Raw genomic sequence first — 24,336 nt, 5'->3', positions numbered from 1 at the left:
TTCTTCTCTTCTTTGCCACCAAATTAAACCTCTGAAGTCCCAACACAAACACATGAAGGTCTGATTAAGTTAAAGAGATTACAGGAATAATGAATAGGATTAATTCACAAATATGAATATGCAACAAACATCATTAATACATGTATGTGTAACATAATTCTGAGTAACAGGAAAACTGGCAAACTCAGGAACAAATATAGCTAGTAAACAAGATGAGTTTTGTTCCCGCCATGTGATATACACTGGTCTTGGAACTATATTAGTTTGGTTCCCCACTACATTGATACATATAAGCCAGAGAACCAGTTTAGTATGGTAACCATAGTAACCACTACAACAATACCTGATCTCCCACTGTGGCTTTCTGTACTTGCTAAAAATTAACAACACTCAGTAGTAATGTGGATATAAAGCCATCAGATTAAATTTACTGTTAAGGTATCACATTTGGCTGTGTATTCTTTTTAGCGCATTTGGCAGAAAACAACTTCCTCTAATTCAAGTACAATGCTAAATGTCTTGCACATATATACATGTACATACATGTTAATAAGAACTTTAAGAAACGATCTTAATCAAATCTAGCCAGCTTGTTCAAAAGTCAATTTCCACCAAATATTGTACACACTAAATATAATACATTTACAATATGTTTGAAACACAGAAATATTCCTCAATATCATAGAGAAAAGCTCTGAAAGATAATTGTATCTGAATTCTTGGTTTGAAAATTTTATTTTTACACAAGATACACATAAAATAGATGATAATATTTTGCAAATATATTTTTCTTAAAGCTTTAAATGAGGTGAATGACAAATCAGTCCTTATTAATCAGAAAGATAATGTGCACGATGTTACATTACACTTTCACAATTAGAATATTTTTTTAGTTTAAAGCTTAAGGACCATTCTGAAGCTTCAGTTAATTTAGCAGTATGAAAACTGATTAAGAGTTTGCATTAACATTACTCTGATAAATACTCTTTGCTTTAATTCTAGTACTGAGTACATGTGTACTCATTCTGAGTATGTGTGTACTGACCTGTGATCCAACTGTCTTTTTGTTTGAGCCCCGCCCTCCCTTTGGAGCCTGCCTAAGGGGGTGAGTTGTTGCCGAGCCTGCTCGAGATTTCTTCTCATTGGGATCAACTTTCTCTTCAAACAACTCAGCCACAAGCTCAAACTACAACATATAAAATGATAGAGGTATATATGAGCTCAAACTACAGATATCATTAACTCTTGTGTTCACAAGTATTTCCGTAACATATTTTATTGTATGTATACATATTTACACAACATATATTCTCATAAATCACAAATTTGTTTTTATTTATTAAAATAAAATTCTGACTCTATGTTCAAAAAATGAGAAACCCGCTGTGTAAGGGGAGATAACTGACCTCGCTGGCTCTCAGTATATTGATGTTTTCCTCGAGTACTGTGTCTCGGTTTTTCTCTAGGAATCCATCAGCCTGATACTCAACTCTGTCCGCGAAGTGGTTAATGATAAACGCTGACCGTGACATTCGAGGTTTCTCAAAATGTTTGGCCTTCCCCAGGTGTTTATCATACAGCTTCTGACACCAATTCTCATCCGAACCCTTCGGCATCTGTAAGGGAAACAATACATACTTACTGGACACGAACAATAACTTTACAGCGGTACTTATTTTACAGAACTTAGTACGAAATTCACTGTACATCAGTACAGTAAAATATGCTTAAATTGAAGTACCAGGGACCAACAATTTTGATTTATTATAAATATAACTCATTATATCCATTCAGTTGACTAGATATTTTAAAACATCAGGAATAAAAATCACTTCGCTATTAATAACTGTGTTTCACTGTACTTATATATCTTAATTACTTTGTATCAGTACTTAAATGTAACAGAATTTACTTTACATCAGTACTTACAGACCCTGAAACGTGCTACTACCCCACACGCACGCTGCACGAACGGTACACGCTCGCTATACGGTTTGCACGAAACGCTGCACGGTTTACATGAAACGCTACACGGTTTGCACGAAACGCTACACGGTTTACACGAAACGCTTTGCACGAAAGGCTGCACGGTTTACACGAAAGCCTGCACGAAACCCTTTGTACACGTTTCTCACACGCTTTGTACACGATTCTCGCACGCTTTGGCCTCGATCTGGATTTTCTATTCGGAATCTCTCGGACTTTATTTCAATTATTACGGATTAATCAAAGATTAGTTAAGAATTGCAATCATTCAGATTAAGATTAAAAGTCGCTACACCAGTACTATATTAACAGGTAAAATACTCAATCTTCGGTTGTAATTAATTAATACAGATGTAGTTATCATTGAGTATGTGCCCGCTCGGTGAAATGCTTATCATCGTCTATGTACAAACCTTTTTAAATAGACTCTAAATTACGCACTGAAAAAAATAATTATATTTTAATTCATAATCTTTTATAGCATCCAATGTTTTTACAATTATCCTATAGTTTGATATTAAAAAGTCGTTTCATTACTGACAAATAAACTCAGTTATTGATTTGAAAAAAAAAATGATTAAATTGCGTATGGATTTTGAAAGCGAATCGATTTTCTTTTCTTTCTTATTTAATTATTGATTGATTTATTCATTTTTTGATTTATAAAAAAATATATATTCATTGGATTAGATTAGGTTCTGTTTATAATTTGAAAAAGTGACATGTAAACTACATTGTCCAGGAAGGGGGGGGGGGGGGGGGGGTAGATTACCGAGATCTTGCTGTTGTATATTCAAATCTGTACACGGCTAAATATAACGGGCACTTGTTTCAGTTAGTATAACATTGGGGGAAATATTATTATAGAAACAGGTGCCCATTCTAAGAAAATAAAAGGATATCCTGAGGGACCAGATACATGTAATTCATTAAATGCACTTTATTCAGAATGATAAGTAATCGTTTCATTACAGAGTTAAACTTTATCATAAAATTTTATACAGTAGAGAAGCCGGGGAGAAAGGTATTGTAATTCTTTAGTTCTCGTTTGAGGCATTGTGTTTATCAAATAAAAACAATATATCCACCACCTTGTAAAATCCTTGATTTCAAACCCCGTCTGGACAATTAAAAAAAAGTAATCAAAAGTCGCGGCTTTTAGTAATACATTCAATATACATGTATGTACATGTCCTATGTCCTATAAACTAAAAATTATGTTCTGTAATTGCGTGATTAATAAAACAACTAATAATTATACTGTACTCAAGATTTATTTCTATATATTTTTTTTATTCGCGAATACACTGGCAAATTAATTCACTGTTTACAGACAATCGGATAAATTTAAGAAATAAAATCCACGGACCGTATTGATTTGTACCCATTAAATACTAATAAAACGATTTAATTTCACTAATCAAAATCAATCGTTATTGTCCCGTGTCATCTTAGCTATGATTGACAAGAGATAATAACAGAACAAGTTTTCAGTTCCCGGCACGAGGTGCCCGTGATCGCTTTTGTGAATGACCTTGATCACTGTCGTAAGAAGAGTGTTGGAAGTGTAAAGAAGATTCTAGTATATTTTTAAGGGGTGCATCGGGCGCACCCCGAAAAAGAGCAATAGATTTCTTTAAAAACAAAATTATATATAAAACACTTAACAACAAAAGCTCAGTTTGTGTTTTCATTTGAACATCCCCCCCCCCCCCCCCCGGAAATAATTTACCCTGTATTTGCCGAAGCATGTGGATTATAATTCATTTATGTGACAATTATTAATCAACCAATTGTATGCATAAAAAGACTATAAATAACTCTTCGTTTCAAAATTATTTGTAACACAATCTTGTGATATAAGAAAATTATGTTCGTTTATAAAGAAAATGAATTAACTGTGCTCCCCGGCCTAGAATTCCCATACTTCACATTTATAGCAACGCACTAAATTTTGTATTTTATTTTTCACGCCTGCCTTATCTATCTAGTATTATTTTGTATTAATCACCCATATGTTCCTGTAATCTTTATATACCATAATTGTAAAATGTGAAGAGACTCAAATGAATGAATGAAAAGGACAAGACCGGATTCTTGGTGAATTTTCTTTTTTTAAAAAATGTTTAGTATTGCCCCCTTTAAAAAATGTATTGAATCAAATACCTCTAAATTGATGTACATATAATTAATTACTTTGAACATATTTTATGTCCATCTTTATTTTTTAAAAAAAAGGAAGAAAAACAAACAAATATGTAATACATTACCGAGTAATTTTATTTAATTTGTTGTTTCCGTATTTTTATTTTATACCACCGGTAATATATGCGAATAATATTACTTACAAACAACACAGAATGACATGTTGATCCATCAATATCCATATATAAAATAAAATGACTTCCGAATGAATCCTACACGTTTTTCACACGATTCTTGCACGAAAGTCGCACGTTTCTCACACGGTTCTTACATGAAAGTCGCACGTTTCTCACACGCTTCTCGCACGCTCGCTACACGGTTTGCACGAAACGCTTTGGAGCTTACACGAAACGCTGCACGGTTAACACGAAACGCTACACGGTTTGCACGAAACGCTGCACGGTTTACACGAAACGCTACACGGTTTGCACAAAACGAAAAGCGCACGAAAGTCACACGCTTTTTTGGGGTAGTAGCACGTTTCAGGGTCTGTACCTTATATCAGTACTTAATTACATCAGTACTTACGTTTTGTCAGTACTTACTTTATATCAGTATTTACTTTATATCAGTACTTACTTTTATCAGTATTTATCAGTACTTACTTTATATCAGTAATTACTTTATATCCTTACTTTATGTCAGTACTTACCTTGCATCAGTACTAACATTTTATCAGTACTTATAAGTACTTACTTTATATCAGTACTTACTTTATATCAGTACTTACTTTATATCAGTACATATAAGTACTAACATTTTATCAGTACTTATTAGTACTTACTTTATATCAGTACTTACTTTATATCAGTACTTCTTAGTACTTGCTTTATATCAGTACTTACTTTATACCAGTACTTATAAGTACTTACATTATATCAGTACTTATTAGTACTTACTTTATATCAGTACTTACTTTATATCAGTACTTACTTTATATAAATACTTACTAGTACTTGCTTTATATCAGTACTTACTTACATCAGTATACGTATAAGTACTTACTTTACACTCTTCGTCCAGAAGATCCAGAATTCCTAGCTTACTCTCAATCAGGTCAATACAGGGTTGGTTGTCATAGAAATCAATAAACGACCACTCAATAGCCTCCCGTACATACTCCTCTTGTTCAAGTTTAAATACGTGCTACAAATAAACAAAAAAAATCTATTTTAAAAGGACAATACTTGAGGAAATTACCCACAGGAAAAAATATTGTAAAGTACAAGGCACGGATATGTCTTACCATATTAAATATCTGCTGTAATTTCTCATTAGCATAGTTGATACAAAACTGTTCAAAACTGTTAATTTCAAATGTTTCAAATCTGAAATAATAAATATCAATAAATTACTCTATCTACATCTATTACTGTGAACTATCATTATGGAAAAATTATCTCAACTAAAACTAATAAACTGTATTTAAAGTTTGCACCAAACTTTATCCAAGCAGCCATTGACTTTAGTGAATTCTTGTACGTTGAACATACATATATACATGTTCATGTAGCTAAATATCCTGTAACTTTATAAAACCTAATAATTCAAGTATAAACCCATATAGATCTAGATGTCTCTGAATTTGTAGGGCTTTACAGCACATTTGTTGATAACTTTGTGATGTGCACATCTCTGCAGATATCTAAGACTTTTATAAGCTTTGTGACAAATAATAACTTGATTACATAACCATAGATATCTAAGAATTCTACAAACTTCGTGGTATTTATGATGATAACTTTAGTACATACCCGTAGATATCTAAGACTCCTATTAACTTGATGGACTTACTGATGATAACTTTTGTACCTACCCGTAGATGTCCAAGACTCCTATAAACTTTGTGGACTTTGCGCCGCTTTGTAGGGCTTTATTTATCTTCTCCACGATCCAATCAAACGTTTGTGCGTAGATGTGTTTGGCTAAAGCATCTTGGGCAAAGGATGCCTAGAAAATTCAGAAATAAGTTAAAGTTATTGCACTCCACAAAACCAACTTCATTGACGAAGTTCATACTATATTATACTGTACCACTAACTTGCTTTTACTACGAAATCAACCCAAGAGACAATTTCTAAAAATTACACAAAAATAAAGTTTTAATATTGCAGATAAGACATGATTTATAGAAATTTCATGTAACACTCTATTTACCTGCGCTAACGTTAATGGTTTTGCTAACACTTCGCCGACCTCTATTTACCTGAGCTAATGTTAACGGCTTTGTTAACACTTCACTGACCTCTATTTACCTGAGCTAACATTAATGGCTTTGTTAACACTTCTCCGACCTCTATTTACTTGAGCTAACGTTAATGGTTTTGTTAACACTTTGCTGACCTCTATTTACCTGAGCTAACATTAACACTTTGTTAACACTTTGCTGAATCTATTTACCTGTGCTAACGTTAATGGTTTTGTTAACATTTCGCCGACCTCTATTTACCTGAGCTAATGTTAACAGCTTTGTTAACACTTCACCGACCTCTATTTACCTGAGCTAAAGTTAACAACTTTGTTAACACTTCGCCGTCCTCTATTTACCTGAGCTAATGTTAACGGCTTTGTTAACACTTCGCCGACCTCTATTTACCTGAGCTAACATTAACGGCTTTGTTAACACTTCACCGACCTCTATTTACCTGAGCTAACGTTAACGGCTTAGTTAACACCTCGCCAACGGTGACAATTTTTTTGTTACAGAGCCACATCCTCATCTGAGATTCCTCGATGCCCAGCAGTTTACACATAATGGTTAAATGTTTGTCATCCTTCTGTAAAATCAGAAAAAAAAATCCTTGTAAAAAAGTTAACTTGGAAAATGCACACAAAAACATTAAGATGTCAAAGGGTTTTAGCTGATGAATATAAAGATAATGCAATTATTGTAATATGATGTTGGAGCAAAAACTGAAAATGATGACCTCAATATTCTTGAGATAATTAGGTCACACTGACCTTTATTTCGGACGATTCTCCGTCAGCCTCCCGTACTTTAACATTACCAAAATGTAGAACGGCCGACTGAATCTGGAAAATCATCATCTGTTCCTTCTCCGAGATTCCTTAAAACAACCACAAGTCGGAGACATCAGTATGTCTTGTTATGAGTCAGTTACAGAAAATTAATGCATAAGAAAGGGCTCTCAAGGTTCATGGTTAGTTTTGAACAGTCGATTCTTTCTGGCTGCTATCAGCTCAGATATGTTTAAATTCATTTTTTTGTTTTCCTTTGCATAGGAATATAACTACACGAGAAATTCAAAAATTTAATTAAATTTAATTAAAGCTACATTTAGATTATTAATACTCAGTATTAACTAGTCCCTTCCTGCCTGGTTCCCTTACCCAGCATTGTGAACGCCTCTCTTACAGACACCAGATCTTCATCATCGTCTACGCCGTCTATTTCTGGAGCCTGGCCGTGACTTGTGTAGTAAAAATCATCAGGGCACACTGAAAAAGGATTCAAATTAAACATGTATAATATATACACACTCTTTATGCCTGTCACTCAGATAGAATCTATCTTCATGCAGCACAATATATGTACAAGGAAATTGTAAACGTGGTGTTTAATGGCAATTCATTGTTTTTTATTTAAACAATATTTTATTATGATTAAACATAACTGGATTGGACAGCAGGCACTGCCTATATAAGTCCTCTCAACCGCAATTCATTGTGTCCTACTACTGAGGTATAATTCAGTACAAACAAATAAAATGTCAAACAGAAAGACTGGCTTTGATTTGTCAGGCACAAAGTATTGCTTCCACTGAACTGTACTTTAAATCACCATTAATTAATTTCTATTGAGTATCATTATACTGACCATTCATATAAAGACATACTACATGTAGTGCCATAGACAACATCAGCACTAATTCATATGCCTTCACTCAGAGGAAAATAAATACACAAAGACATCACACAGACAGACGGACAGACAAACAGACAGACGTACTTACACAGACAATACTTCTTAAATTCAGGTAGATCTTTGGAAGCACAAAGTTGATAAAAAATGTGGTAGTTCCTCTCATCTGCAGCTTGATACACCACCCTGAAAAATTACCCAGAATTCATCATCAAGCTTGATACACCACCCTGAAAAATTACACAGAATTCATCAACAAGCTTGATACACCACCCTGAAAGATCATAAAGCTTGATACACCACCCTGAAAAATAACCCAGAATTCATCATCAAGCTTGATACACCACCCTGAAAAATTACCCAGAATTCATCAACAAGCTCGATACACCACCCTGAAAGATTACCCAGAATTCATCATAAAGCTTGATACACCACCCTGAAAAATAACCCAGAATTCATCATCAAGCTTGATACACCACCCTGAAAAATTACCCAGAATTCATCATCAAGCTTGATACACCACCCTGAAAAATTACCCAGAATTCATCATCAAGCTTGATACACCACCCTGAAAGATTACCCAGAATTCATCATAAAGCTTGATACACCACCCTGAAAAATAACCCAGAATTCATCATCAAGCTTGATACACCACCCTGAAAAATTACCCAGAATTCATCATAAAGCTTGATACACCACTCTGAAAAATTACCCAGAATTCGTCATAAATCTTGATACACCACTCTGAAAAATAACCCAGAATTCATCATAAAGCTTTAAATAGTTCTTAATGTCTTAGGACAGACTTAGGATATATTGGTAGATTTACCTAGATTTTTCTAATAAGTAAGTCCTCATATGGGCGCCGATGATTTCGTTGTTTTTGTTGAAGGAGATTTCTATATATTTCCCAAATCTACTGCTGTTGTCATTTCTCGTTGTTTTAGCATTACCTATAGCCTGCAAATAGGAAATACATGTTACATATGAACATATATATGCATTGATCATTTAAATATGCCTACAAGGAATAGATGCAAATTAATAACATAACTTATGCATTTCTTCACCTCCATAATGTGGTTAAATATATTTCCTATAAGGGTACTAGACACATTTTCTGAACCTCCATGATGGTGTCAAAATAATTTACTACAAGGGTAGATGCATTTTCTTCATCTACTTGATGGAGTTATGTATTGGGTTATTTTACCTCCATGATGGGGTTATGTATTGGATTATTTTACTACCATGATGCAGTTATGTATTGGGTTATTTTACCTCCATGATGGAGTTATGTATTGGGTTATTTTACCTCCATGATGGGGATATGTATTGGGTTATTTTACCTCCATGATGGAGTTATGTATTGGATTATTTTACTACCATGATGCAGTTATGTATTGGGTTATTTTACCTCCATGATGGAGTTATGTATTGGATTATTTTACTACCATGATGCAGTTATGTATAGGGTTATTTTACTTCCATGATGGAGTTATATATTGGGTTATTTTACCTCCATGATGGAGTTATGTATTGGATTATTTTACTACCATGATGCAGTTATGTATTGGGTTATTTTACCTCCATGATGCAGTTATGTATTGGGTTATTTTACCTCCATGATGGAGTTATGTATTGGATTATTTTACTACCATGATGCAGTTATGTATTGGGTTATTTTACTTCCATGATGGAGTTATATATTGGGTTATTTTACCTCCATGATGGAGTTATGTATTGGGTTATTTTACCTCCATGATGGAGTTATGTATTGGGTTATTTTACCTCCATGATGGAGTTATGTATTGGATTATTTTACTACCATGATGCAGTTATGTATTGGGTTATTTTACCTCCATGATGGAGTTATGTATTGGGTTATTTTACCTCCATGATGGAGTTATGTATTGGATTATTTTACTACCATGATGCAGTTATGTATTGGGTTATTTTACCTCCATGATGGAGTTATGTATTGGATTATTTTTTCTCCATGATGGGGATATGTATTGGGTTATTTTACCTCCATGATGGAGTTATGTATTGGATTATTTTACTACCATGATGCAGTTATGTATTGGGTTATTTTACCTCCATGATGCAGTTATGTATTGGGTTATTTTACCTCCATGATGGAGTTATGTATTGGATTATTTTACTACCATGATGCAGTTATGTATTGGGTTATTTTACCTCCATGATGGAGTTATGTATTGGGTTATTTTACCTCCATGATGGAGTTATGTATTGGATTATTTTACTACCATGATGCAGTTATGTATTGGGTTATTTTACCTCCATGATGCAGTTATGTATTGGGTTATTTTACCTCCATGATGGAGTTATGTATTGGATTATTTTACTACCATGATGCAGTTATGTATTGGGTTATTTTACTTCCATGATGGAGTTATATATTGGGTTATTTTACCTCCATGATGGAGTTATGTATTGGATTATTTTACCTCCATGATGGAGTTATGTATTGGATTATTTTACTACCATGATGCAGTTATGTATTGGGTTATTTTACCTCCATGATGGAGTTATGTATTGGATTATTTTACCTCCATGATGGGGATATGTATTGGGTTATTTTACCTCCATGATGGAGTTATGTATTGGATTATTTTACTACCATGATGCAGTTATGTATTGGGTTATTTTACCTCCATGATGGAGTTATGTATTGGGTTATTTTACCTCCATGATGGGGATATGTATTGGGTTATTTTACCTCCATGATGGAGTTATGTATTGGATTATTTTACTACCATGATGCAGTTATGTATTGGGTTATTTTACCTCCATGATGGAGTTATGTATTGGGTTATTTTACCTCCATGATGGGGATATGTATTGGGTTATTTTACCTCCATGATGGAGTTATGTATTGGATTATTTTACTACCATGATGCAGTTATGTATTGGGTTATTTTACCTCCATGATGGAGTTATGTATTGGGTTATTTTACCTCCATGATGGGGATATGTATTGGGTTATTTTACCTCTATGATGGAGTTATGTATTGGATTATTTTACCTCCATGATGGAGTTATGTATTGGGTTATTTTACCTCCATGATGGAGTTATGTATTGGGTTATTTTACCTCCATGATGGAGTTATGTATTGGATTATTTTACTACCATGATGGAGTTATGTATTGATTTACTATCAGGACAGGACATAATTTCTTTTTTTACCTCCATGATTGGGTTAGATGCAAGGACTTTCTGTTCCACCTGAGTTTCTTTCTGAGATCCTCCGACCATCGCGAAATATCGCATGGCGTACTTCGCTGACACCGTCTTCCCAGCTCCTGATTCTCCAGATACAATAATAGACTGGTTCTTATCGAATCTGAAAAAACAACAGTTGGTCAGAATATCTTTACCAAAAAGGGAGTTTTTTTCAGAAAACAAATGATGTGCATGTTTTTCATGCAAACTTCACAGACACCATCTATCCCATTCCATATGGTTTGAATGCAAAGCGGTACAAACGGTAAAAACATTCACAACCCTGGACCTAAGGAGTTTCAGTTCTTTATAAACCTGGCCATCAGTTTGAATGTCAAGCAGTTCTAATCTTAATACACAACCAGAAGTCTCTGATGAGACTGTAGCTCTACTGGTCTGTTTGTATAACAAAAGAAAAGTAGCACTTGGATTTGAAACATTGCAACATGCAACAATAAATAGAATTATGTATCTTAATGTAGTCTACTTTTGTGACAAGTTATATTGAAATCAAATGAAAACTAGGAGTAGTAGCGTTTTGAAAGTATTTCACGGAAATTTCTATTTTTAGTAACCATGACAACACCATTCACCCAAATAAAAAAAAACAGAAATACATATTATGTATCGTAGTGTATTCTAACTGTGTGCCAAATTAGATTGAAATCAGACCAAAATTGTAGGAGGAGTAACGTTTAATGGGAATTTCACAAAAATTTCTATTTTAAGTAACCATGGCAACACTGTTCATCGAATTCAAAAACCAATGCAATAAATTATGTATCTTAGTATAGTCTTCTTGTATGCCTAATTATATTAGAAGCAGACTAAAACTGTAGCAGGAGTAGCGTTTTAAAGAAATTTCACAGAAATTTCTATTTTTAGTAACCATGGCAACACCGTCCATCGAAATCAAAAACCAATGCACTAAATTGTGTATCTTAGTGTAGTCTACTTGTGTGCCAAGTTATATTGAATCGGACTAAAACTGTAGGAGGAATAGCGTTTTAAAGAAATTTCACAGAAATTTCTATTTTTAGTAACCATGGCAACACCGTCCATCGAAATCAAAAACCGATGCACTAAATTATGTATCTTAGTGTAGTCTACTTGTGTGCCAAGTTATATTGAAATCGGACCAAAACTGTAGGGGGAGTAGCGTTTTAAAGGAATTTCACAGAAATTTCTATTTTTAGTAACCATGGCAACACCGTCCATCGAAATCAAAAACCGATGCACTAAATTATGTATCTTAGTGTAGTCTACTTGTGTGCCAAGTTATACTGAAATCGGACCAAAACTGTAGGAGGAGTAGCGTTTTAAAGGAATTTCACAGAAATTTCTATTTTTAGTAACCATGGCAACACCGTCCATCGAAATCAAAAACCGATGCACTAAATTATGTATCTTAGTGTAGTCTACTTGTGTGCCAAGTTATATTGAAATCGGACCAAAACTGTAGGAGGAGTAGCGTTTTAAAGGAATTTCACAGAAATTTCTATTTTTAGTAACCATGGCAACACCGTCCATCGAAATCAAAAACCGATGCACTAAATTGTGTATCTTAGTGTAGTCTACTTGTGTACCAAGTTATATTGAAATCGTACCAAAACTGTAGGAGGAGTAGCGTTTTAAAGGAATTTCACAGAAATTTCTATTTTTAGTAACCATGGCAACACCGTCCATCGAAATCAAAAACCGATGCACTAAATTATGTATCTTAGTGTAGTCTACTTGTGTGCCAAGTTATACTGAAATCGGACCAAAACTGTAGGAGGAGTAGCGTTTTAAAGGAATTTCACAGAAATTTCTATTTTTAGTAACCATGGCAACACCGTCCATCGAAATCAAAAACCGATGCACTAAATTATGTATCTTAGTGTAGTCTACTTGTGTGCCAAGTTATATTGAAATAGGACCAAAACTGTAGGAGGAGTAGCGTTTTGAAAAATTGTTTACAGACAGACGGACAGACAGACAGACAGACAGACAGACAGACAGACAGACAGACGGACGGACGACGGACACCTTACTATCGCATAAGCTCTTCTGGTCTCTGACCAGTAGAGCTAAAAACATGGACATGAGTTTAAATGCCAAGCGGTATACATCTTATTAACATACCTGGACATGAGTTTGAATGCCTCTTCTGCCACAGCGAAGATATGGGGGTCCATGGTCCCCATGTCCTGACCACTGTACATTTGTATGAGTTCATTGCCGTAGATAGGGAGCTGTTGGTAGGGGTTAATGGCCACTAACACAATACCACAGTATGTGTAGATACAGTTACTCTCCAAAAATCGCACTTGTAAATTGTACAGAACTGAAAATACAAAAAACACAGTAACTCTCCAAAAATCGCACTTGTAAATTATATAACACTGAAAACAAATAATATTGTTTAGATACAGTTATTATCCAAAAAATACACTTATAAATTGTACAGCACTGGGGTCAAGTCTATTTCTCCAATCAGAAAACAAAATTAATTTTAGCCAATTAAATCTTCTGTAACAAATGACAATTGTTATGATTAAATATGTTGTAACAAACCCTCTGGTTCATTGAGGTAGCTGAGTGATGTCAAATCATTTTCTCCAATCAGAATCTCCGGGTTCCTGAGGTGAGGTAATCTATTTTTATCCTTGATTTCGAATTCTCTTTCCTTAAATAAAAGAAAATAAAGAATGCATATAAATTAAAGGCTATTAATACTGTCATTTTCTTATTTAAACATTCAGGTTTTAAAACAAGAACTCAATCAAGGCCTTCTCTCTTAAAATCTGGATTATTACTGGAGATAATTATGACAAAAAGATCATTTATAATGCTATGTATGTCTTTTATCGTAGACTAGACTGTTAAAATATTTGCTGTATCATCATTACTCAGTATCTTAATATGTACTAAATCTTCTGAAGGTCACTGTTTTGTAGCATTAAGTGGACAACTATAAAGATGACTAAACCTTCAGTCTTGTGAAGCTTAAACATTTTATCAGACTTTACTAATTAAAGGAAATGTCAAATGGACGGAGGACCAACAGTTTTGGGAGCATGTTAGGACACATATGCCTCTCCTCTGCTAAATACTCTTGAAAAAAGGGCGATTTTTGTCCAGCAATATTGTTTGTGACATGTGACCTCTGGTCAGTTAAACTCTGAGGTGAAGTATGCCCCCTCCTTGTATTAGATATTCTTGAGATGAGGAAGAACTTGTGCCCAGTAATATTGTCTGTGACAAGTGACCTGTGCAGGTCAGTTAAAACATGAGGTCACTGACCAGGACACTAAGTACACTGTAATGTCCAGATGTGGTTTTTATGGACAGGACATAATGAAGGCCGATCGTTAACGAGACGTTAATGTCGCATATTAATGAGCACAACACCAAACACAATGTAACACTAAAGAGATCACGGAGAGAAATAAAGAGGAACGTTGTCTTTTGTTTTACTATTGTCATCAGGAACTGTAGTGATAATTAATTAGGAGTTAATTGTTTTAATGTATTCATTCTTTCTCTGTGAAATATAAACAGGATGTAATGTTCAAACTTAAAATTCAATGTATTATTACGTTCTCTTAAAAGTTAGAAAAAAAATGCATTTCTCTATGAGTAATATTATCTGCAGTACTGGACAAACCATTGGTTGTCAATAAAAGTCCTGATATTTTATCTTTAATGCTTATAACCTAATGACATGTTGACATCACAAGCAAACAAACTCAGGTAGTCAAGATAATTAATAGTTTACAATTAATCATTGAACGTAATAATAACAGTTCAAACATGTCAACTTTCTGCATAAAATCCTGGATCTCTTTCCCATCATAATTCCAAACATACTGTGAAGCTCTCTCTCTCCTAGACATTCTGTCTATCTGTCTCTCTCTTAAACATTCTGTCTCTCTTAGACATTCTGTCTCTTAGACATTCTCTCTCTCTGTTTTATTTACCTCGCCATTATTTTCTAACTGTATTTTTATCTTCTTTTGTCCTGTGTAGTTTTCCAGTAGCTCCGCCCCTAACCACACCTTCTCTGAGTCTGGGACCCATATTCTAGCTCCCTGAAAAATTGGAAATAATTCAAAACTGTTTTAAGAAGTGCTTACTTCAAGTTAAAGAAATGAATGCATATTTACATCAAAAAAAATATGTAAAAATATCAAACTGATAATTATTACACAGAGAACAAAACTCTTTGAATATTTCTACACATTACTTTAGGTAAGATTTTTTTATTTCTGCAGAAAAAGAGAACTTAAATTTACTAGTACAGATTGTCCTAGAAGACTATATGTTTACTATATGTGTTTACTATATATGTTTAATTAAATAGTGTTAAAAACCTAATTTAGTGTTGTTGAGTTCTAAAATTCTTTTTCTTAATACACACTGTAAACCAGCTTTCTTTTGCTGGCAACTAGGTATAATAATTTGAATATATTGAGATTATTTTCTAGTAGTTTTTCCTTCACTAAATTCCCAAGCAATGAACTCTAACCATTTCTCTGTCCACAGAAAAATTAGTTATCAGCAAAAGAAAACATGGTTTACAAATATAGTAGATAGATGACACTACTAAGTTATACAGTAACTTCAGTATAATGTAGATTACCAAATTTTCACAACACCTTACTTTTGCTAGATTATTAGCAGGACAAAACACAAATTTGGACTTTTTTTGATATAATTTTTTACAATAAAAATATATGTGAGAGTCAAATTTTCACTAGCAGACAGTCTGGCATATTTAATACATGAATAAAAAGTGATTTATAGTATATTTGCGGAATATAATTTCAAATAATTTTCAAACCTTTCATAACCTGTCAGATAAGTTTACACACTCTTCCAAAATAAGTAAGGACAGATAACTATAAGTGAGTATGGAATGGTTAGCACTAAATCAACACACAAGGCCACACAAAAATATTTTAGATTGTCATCCTGACCCCCCCCCCCCCCAACCACCTGCCAGCCCATTGTTTTTTCAATGCAAATAAGGATGACAATCATAAATTTAAGTTTATGTGGCCTAAGTATTAGTACTCTAAAACAGCCTTGTAAGTGACAGTTAATTAAAATAGCACTAAATAAATCTATAATTATTGGTACTACATTTGTCTATAGCAGTAGATGTTAAAGTCAAGCAATAACTAATTTAAACAAGAAGTCTTTAAAATATTTAATAGTTTCTTCATTTTGATTTCCTGTGCCCTGTTTTTACGAAATGTTTCCCAAGAAACTAGTAAAGACTTTTCCTTACAAAATTTACCCCCCCCCCCTTCCACCTCCATCCCTTCTGCAATAAGCTATCACTAAGGCTTTTCCGCCAAATTACTTCCAACCTTGAAATAAGCATCTAGTAATGTTTCTCCACCAAATTACGCCTGTCAAAGTTAAGTTATGATTTCCCCTGTTACATTACCCCCCCCCCCCTCTTAATTAAACTACCCCAATACTGTACCTAAGGCCCATGTCAAGTTGTTAGTTATGTTTGTCCCACAAATAAAACCCCCAACCCGTGAACTGACATTTAAGTTGCATTGATCTGCCCTAAAAATTAACCCCCAACCCCCAACAAAAACACACACAACCAAGTTATATCAAGTTGTTAGAAATGGACCTCAGCCAAATAAACCCAGAACCATGTTAAGTTGTAAGCAATGACTTGACGTTCTTCCACCACAGACAAGCATACATACAAACCTTCACATAAACCTGGCCTATTTCCGACTCCTTGAGAAACGTCTGAAATTGAAATCGGCAATAAATATCAAAGACATGCGATCTTAATATTTCCATGTTTGGAGGTGGATCTAAGAATTAAATGTCTTCAGAAGAAATCCTCAGTGGATCTAAGAATTCAATGTCTTCAGAAGAAATCCTCAGTGGATTTAAGAATATTTGATTTTTTTTTTTTTCGAATTGTAAAACGTTATGTGCCACTATACACTGTCAAACAAGATACTTCAGGGGTGGATCAAACAATTTCAAGTTGAAATTTCAGAGTTGAAAAATCCAAGTCAAATATGTCTACCAGATAAAGATCATTTAGTCTACAATTTCCAATATCGTAGAAGTCTGAATTTTGTTCTACAAATATGAATCAAGATTGAGAAGCCATCATCAAATTGACAAGAATATCTCCATTACATTCCCATACTGCATTAAGGGACATCCATGAATTATTCCACACAATACTCAGATCTATACAAGTCTGTCTATACATGGCCGTTCCGTGGTTAATTCTCAGATTTTCTGGTATTGAGTGAACGGTTTATTCCTTCAATATTGTACATGTCACCGCATTCTTCAAACATTTTATAAATATTTATAAATAATAACATGTACAGGGCAGGTAGGCCTAGCCTAACAAATTTTCTGTTTTACAATTTATGCATTTATGTATTTGGCGAGACCTATGGTTATTGTAATGACCTTGTTAACAGATACAATCAATGTGTCAAATTTTGACTTAAATGTTTAGGCCATTGTTTTCAAATAATGGATTACTCTGTCTACCTGCTCAATACATAGGGCTCATGGCAGGTGCAGTGATGATTCTGTGAATTGGCCAAAACATCTGAAATAGTTTGGAAGTCGAGGGGCTGATGAAATATGGGCTTTAGCAAGCCCAAATTAGGTTTAATTGAGGGACAAAAATTGAAGTGTAACAGTGTGTTTAACAACTTTTACATCTTGACCTGGCTGAATGAACCATCACGCCATTGTAACGAAGTCTCAATCATCCCTGCTTTTGTGATAACCTTACTTGAAGATATAAGAAAATGTCTGGATGATGCAGATTAGATCAGAACTTAGACAATACAACTTGAATTTTTTACCCGGTTAAAAATGGAAACGGATCGCTGCAAAAATCGAAAGTATCAAAATATCGGAAAGCACTCATAAATATCGGATTCTTGGATTCAAATTAGCAGAATTCCGCTAAATATCGGAAAAGAATCATCACTGCAGGTGTGCCAGCGTGACAAGGGATGCTTTCTCCTCCTAGACACCTGATCCCAATCTTTCAGTGGTCCATGTGTCATATCATTTACAGGATCTATAGATCACTATTATTTAAAAGAAGGATTTTTTTTGTGTGTGAATCAAAGTTTAACGTCACTTTTGACATTTTACACCTGGTCAGCCTCATCTTCATGCTGACCCAAATTTATGAGTCATTTCAAGAATAAAGAATACCAGGACATATTGTCAACACAACAAAGGAGTTAGACATATTTTAAAAAATAACGTAAGAAGTTTACTTTTCATTAACATGTATATCTGTGCTTGTGCAATGACAAACACAGATGATGGCATATGCAATGGTTTACTTCCGAAGCCAACATAGCCACAGAAAGATCAAAGTCATCATGTACTGCCCTAGAACTCCCTCATCACTTAACTGTAGTCTGTGTTGGCCTCATTCACTATGGATCATTACTAAATGTAATTCACCAGTAATTGTTCTTCATTACTGCAGTGAAATGTCAATCGAGGCTTAGTGTAGATCTTTAAAGCAGGCTTCACTTTGCCTACATTATGTATACACACTTTTAGATTTGTTTAAAATTTTTGAGATTTTTTTTTTTTTATAATTTTCTGTTTTTGATGAAGCTGATAGAGAACCTGACTAATGGAGGATAACAAAGTCACACAAGTAAGTTCAAGGTCACATGATGATGAGTTTAGCAGCTATTTCTACTTAGTTAATTAATCATTAGAATTAAGACTCAGAATTGAAAGTGAGAAGTATAAACATGTAGTTGAATATCTTTATCTCAAACTTTGCTATCTCAAATATCACGGATAATGTCAAAGTGAATTAAAAATACAAACAACTTATAATATATGTATTTTAACCTCAAAATCTCAAATCATTGGACATGATCTCATTTTCTTATTTTGGGTCCGATCAGTTTGGAGAGAACAAGGTATTCAGGGTCTCTGACCATTTTGACAATATTGCCTTTCACACGTCACTTCTCATTGCTTATTTTTGGCAAATCTACCTCCATCAAACACTTAATAGCACTGGTAGTCTGTATATATTCATAATTATGTTTGTGTTTAATTATTGGTTTCTAAAAGAAAAATGAATTTTGTGAAGGGGGATGAAATAAGCTTTTGGATGGTGCTGTTTATATTTTGTATATATTAAGCAGATCTACACAAGACCAGAGATGTGGAATCAAAGAACAATCCTCTACCAGACTGATTTATACACACACTATTGCTTATTTGTTTATCATGGCATTTGTAAAAGAATTGTGGAGATTCATTTTAAAGGTGTTGTTAAGCCGAGAAAAGAGAATTTGTGATCTGATGTTCTGGAATATAAACCGACAATTACCTGACAGTTTACCATGTTTACATGTAAAAAAAATCACATGACCCCATTTTGGACATAATTAAGTCTTTAACAAAATTCTGATGACACGTGAATGACTTTTGAACATGCATCAGGTTCATACTTTTTTGATACGGTATCTGAACTAAACAACATATATGTGGCATTAAGCTTGTGGCATATCTTAAATTTGTTATTTATCCACTGGGAAGTATCTTTTTAAGTTTCACAATTTAAAATTACTCTTACAATACATCTATCAGGACTCACTAAGTGGTAATGCAATCTTTCTTGCTTTCTCTCTCTATCCCTTTCTCTCCCTCCCCCCCCCCTCCCTCTCTCTCTCTTGTTATTTTTTTATTTTTAGAAGACAGGAAGCCAGTAATTTTACTTTTCAGTGTAAGACATATCTACACAAGGAAACATGATTAACTCTGTTGAAGTACATGTAAACAGGAACGATTTACAGAGAACATGTTAAAAAAGATATGTACATGTATAACCTAGGTCAGGGTCAGGACAGGAAAACAGACAACAGAGGGTCAGGGAAACAGGACTTACAAAATCTGCCAGTACCCAGTACTTAACCCTGCTGAAATCATGATTTCTCCATTGAAAAATATTCAAGGGAGAAATTTTGATAAAACATTTTATTAAAATAGCTTTCAATAGGTACATCCTATTTTATAAAAGTGTTTCTGATCTTTTGAAATTCCTGGGGACAGACCCTAAACTTTTACTCCCTAAAAAAGTCTCATTATTTCATGAATCACCAAAGGAGCTGCACAAGACAACACTATATCTCCCTAAATCAACCATGAATTAAGTCATTTTACTTTGATTAGGAATGTCTAGATTTCAGAACCTCATGGAAGATTTAAAATTCTTGTGACATAACACTCAGTAATGTAACACAGTGATTGCGCAATACCCTGTGTAGAATCAGCTGATAGATTAACACTACACACATCCTAGCGTATATCCTTCCCATGGTTTTGTGTTAAACGTTGTAATTGCTCCAAATAGTTTCAGTTCCTAAACATTTACAATAATACTATTTACCCTGTTTACTTTATATGATACATATACAGTATTTTCTATCTTGATGTTTTTAAAGGCCGGGAGGTGATGGGAGGGGGATATTTGAGTCCTCTCACTTATACTACTGACATAAAAGCTCATTAATTAACATCCCTCACCATGTCAATATAACAATGTCTCCTCTCTCTATTCACATGTTGTAGATTAGAAGAATGTTTAATTTTAGTATTGCTAAAGCAAAACATAGGACAATCACTGCATGCATGTAAAACATAGGACAATCACTGTACACAATCACAGTACACAATCACTTTACATAATACTGCATCTTTGATAATTCACCTCAAAGTCTGACAATTAAGACACACACTATGTTCATGTAGAAACTGAATCAAACACCAGGCTCCGGGGCCATAAAACTTAGATGAGCTCACTTTTGATCTCAGTCTCACTTTTACCAAAGGAATTAATAGTAGAAAGTGAGACTGAGATCAAAAGTGAGCTCGTCTAAGCTTTATGGCCCCGGAGCCAGATGCTAGAAACCAAGGATTCAAACCATTCTAAGGTTTTTACGTTTTCATGATTTGGATATTTTGACGTACGTCCATTTCAATTTTGTACCAGCGAGCTACATTACATTATGTAAACTGTAAAGAATGTAAACTGTAAGATGGGGCAAGTTTGATTTTTTTTTTTTTTTGGGGGGGGGGGGGGGAGTTTATAAAAACAAAATCAACTACAGAATGCTTCTGTTTCATGGAAGATATTTCAAAGAAAGGAGTCCCAGTTAGGGCTCATTCACATTATTGAAATCCATTCATGAATAAGGTTTTGATACATGTCGAAAAATATCAATGTCAAAAAAGAACATTCACAGACATCATGAGACATGAATAAAAAAAACAGCACTTGCATAATTCTTAGATCCGCCCCTCTCACCTATAAACGACAGGTGTCAAACGGCACCTGTGTGAGGATAATTAGTCATGTACTCCAAAACAATGACAGTGCAGATAAAAATATCACATTCCCATTGACTTAAAATGTTATTCCTGTGTCGAGAACCGACTAAGTAGCCACACAGTCAGCTACCTGACAGTTTGAAGCTACCACAACTTTGACACGTTTTTGTTTTGAATCTTCAGCCTACCTGAACGTAAAGGTCCGCCGAAGTCATTGTTTAATGGCGCCCCCTTCATTCACACTTGTCGTCAGTAATTTATTTTTATCCGGGATCGAGTCTCATGGCGTCTGTACTCGTCTAAATATCATATTTTTTGCTCTCTTTCTGACCTTAGAATTTTCTTGTGAGTCTCTGTCCGCCCACCCTAAAAATCCGAGATTTATCTCTGATCTTGTCACCTGCACGCTTAACGGTTTTCCAGGTGCATGTCAAACGTTCCGCTGACGACCTGTCACCTATCGGAATGATCTCAGGTATTTTCGTCGTGTTGTCTTGTGGCTCATGTGTGGAATCTCGATCCCGACGAAAATTTTCTTTTTTGAAACAAAAATAATAAATAAATTGAATATGTTCATTTTGTCATAGAGGACTAAATTTTATACTTTGACATTCACAGTGAATGTACAATGAATATACATGTAACTAATGAAAAAAAAAAGAAATCCAAAATTAATCGTGTGTATGCGAGTGTTTGGAAGAACATCTTCGCTAGCCAAGGGTTTCTGATACGCTACTCTCCTCATAAGCCCTAGGGTTTATGAGGAGAGTAGCGTATCAGAAACCCTTGGCTAGCGAAGATGTTGGAAGAAGGGCTAGAGGTCATTATCGTCCAAGTGATTGTGTCAAACATTAACACACATGTATATTTATATTTATAGTTTTTTTTTTAAATCCTAAATTGATTTTTTTTTAAAATATGAGGAATAAAATGAAGTTAATAAATAAAACCATACAAATCTATTTCCTCTTGCTTCATATAGTTGTCTGTTTATTTATTTATTTATTTATTTAAGTAAGTAAGTAATTTATTTAAGAAATAATGTATAATTTTTGAACATCTATCGGGATATAAATACGCGTTGGTCACGGGCTTTATGGTAAATTTGATCTCGTACCAACCCGTATTTATCACGATAGATGTTTAAGAATTATACATTAATACTTATATTTACAGTTATGACTTATTCATATTTTATATTTTCCAGATTATAATCTTTAACCCGTGAAATGTTTAAATTTTCAAACTCAACGGCACGTATTTGATCCATTAATTGCGCGTCGACCCTTTATGACGTCACTGAGAAATTACGTCAAACGTTTATGACGCGAGGAACCCGTGTTTATTTAAGAAATAAGGTATCATTTTTAAACATCTATCGGGATATAAATACGGGTTGGTCACGAGATCAAATTCCATAAAGCCCGAAGGGCTTTATGGTAAATTTGATCTCGTACCAACCCGTATTTATATCCCGATAGATATAAAACACTTTTTAATATCTTCTTCAGAGTACTTGTGTGAACAAATAGAATGTTTTTTAACAAAATAATCTTGCAAATGATAAATGACAAGGTTCGTAAATTTATGCGTTCCATTCCAGCTGTCAATGACGTTAATTTATCTCGGGGAATGGTTGAAAAGTCGTACGTTTTTGATAATATTGAAGTTCCTTGGATTTTTTAAGTATCCGCATCTGATTTACACCACTTCTAGAATTTATTGTTGCACAGTCCTCTTGAAGTTTCCCCTCCACTGTGAAAGGAAAAGATAACAAACAGTGATCGATTTCCAAAAATCTATAAACAATACAAATATGAGAAGAGGACATAAAACAGAAATTCCAGAGGCCTGAATTTGATAATGGTATGCAATTACATGCAGATTCATGTGCATTTACATTTTAACAATCATTTAATTAAAACAAATTACAGCCGTTCTTATCTAACATTTTAATCAAATAACACAATACAAGCAGAGAATAAGAACATTACCCAGGAAGGAGGGTTTAATCACATTCTAATCTGTTCGGGAACCTGCACTGCACACATATCCTTTCCTGGCACCTTCATGTGTAACAAACATGCAGTTTGACAAAATACTATGCAATCTGATGACTTCAAGACAATCATTCATCGATGTAGACAAAATATTGGCTTTTTCATCAAACCTTTGACATTCTAATGCTTGCACAAAAGCCAGTGTTTCTTTTTCGTAAAAGATAAAGAACTGGACTTACCCAAAACGCTTGTTTATTCCAGATTTGTACTCAGTTGTTGAATTGTCTCTTTTCGTCATCCTGGAATAATTTTCTCCATAGATAATGAACGATTAATATTCGATCCTGTCAAAACTTTTACATTTACTTTGGATAGGAGCGCATCCAATAAACTTTTCAAGAACATTCTTTCTTTAATAGAAAGGGTCTTCTCTTCCACAGCCCCAAGAACATAATTTCCCTCCTCAATAATGCAATTTCTTATAAGAAGCGTGATAGATTCGACTGCATTGTAAATTTTTTCGCACTCAGAGTCCTTCGAAATACAATTTTCTTTCAGCTCCGGTAATTTTTGGATAAAGGAGACGCCCGTCAGAATTTGGTTGTCAATGTTTTGAGTTCCTCGAATCATTTTCAGGAGAACCC

The 24,336-nt window shown here is 34.1% G+C and overlaps 1 protein-coding gene across 1 annotated transcript in view; it reads right to left on the bottom strand.

The window, feature by feature from the left end:
- Window positions 1-22,170, bottom strand: part of LOC133179762 (unconventional myosin-Va-like) — a 62,521-nt gene extending 40,351 nt beyond the window's left edge. The window contains exons 1-17 of the mRNA XM_061314455.1: window positions 21,881-22,170; window positions 17,040-17,081; window positions 15,284-15,394; window positions 13,878-13,989; window positions 13,446-13,647; window positions 11,286-11,442; window positions 8,904-9,034; window positions 8,166-8,260; window positions 7,543-7,650; window positions 7,153-7,259; window positions 6,837-6,968; window positions 6,008-6,141; window positions 5,438-5,519; window positions 5,197-5,337; window positions 1,407-1,616; window positions 1,046-1,186; window positions 344-373 (exon numbers count right to left, since the gene is read on the bottom strand). Of these exons, the coding sequence (XP_061170439.1) occupies window positions 344-373; window positions 1,046-1,186; window positions 1,407-1,616; window positions 5,197-5,337; window positions 5,438-5,519; window positions 6,008-6,141; window positions 6,837-6,968; window positions 7,153-7,259; window positions 7,543-7,650; window positions 8,166-8,260; window positions 8,904-9,034; window positions 11,286-11,442; window positions 13,446-13,647; window positions 13,878-13,989; window positions 15,284-15,394; window positions 17,040-17,081; window positions 21,881-21,907 (1,962 nt within the window). The 5' untranslated portion in view covers window positions 21,908-22,170. The remainder of the gene's footprint in view (window positions 1-343; window positions 374-1,045; window positions 1,187-1,406; window positions 1,617-5,196; window positions 5,338-5,437; window positions 5,520-6,007; window positions 6,142-6,836; window positions 6,969-7,152; window positions 7,260-7,542; window positions 7,651-8,165; window positions 8,261-8,903; window positions 9,035-11,285; window positions 11,443-13,445; window positions 13,648-13,877; window positions 13,990-15,283; window positions 15,395-17,039; window positions 17,082-21,880) is intronic.
- Between the last annotated feature and the right edge of the window lie 2,166 nt (window positions 22,171-24,336).

This window comes from Saccostrea echinata, unplaced genomic scaffold (assembly GCF_033153115.1).
Source record: "Saccostrea echinata isolate AGI-Se365-2 ecotype Australia unplaced genomic scaffold, CSIRO_AGI_Sech_v1 ptg000005l, whole genome shotgun sequence".
Classification (NCBI taxonomy): Eukaryota; Metazoa; Mollusca; class Bivalvia; order Ostreida; family Ostreidae; genus Saccostrea; species Saccostrea echinata.
Note: the sequence above shows the minus strand (reverse complement) of the source record. Positions and strands in the feature narration are given on the sequence as shown.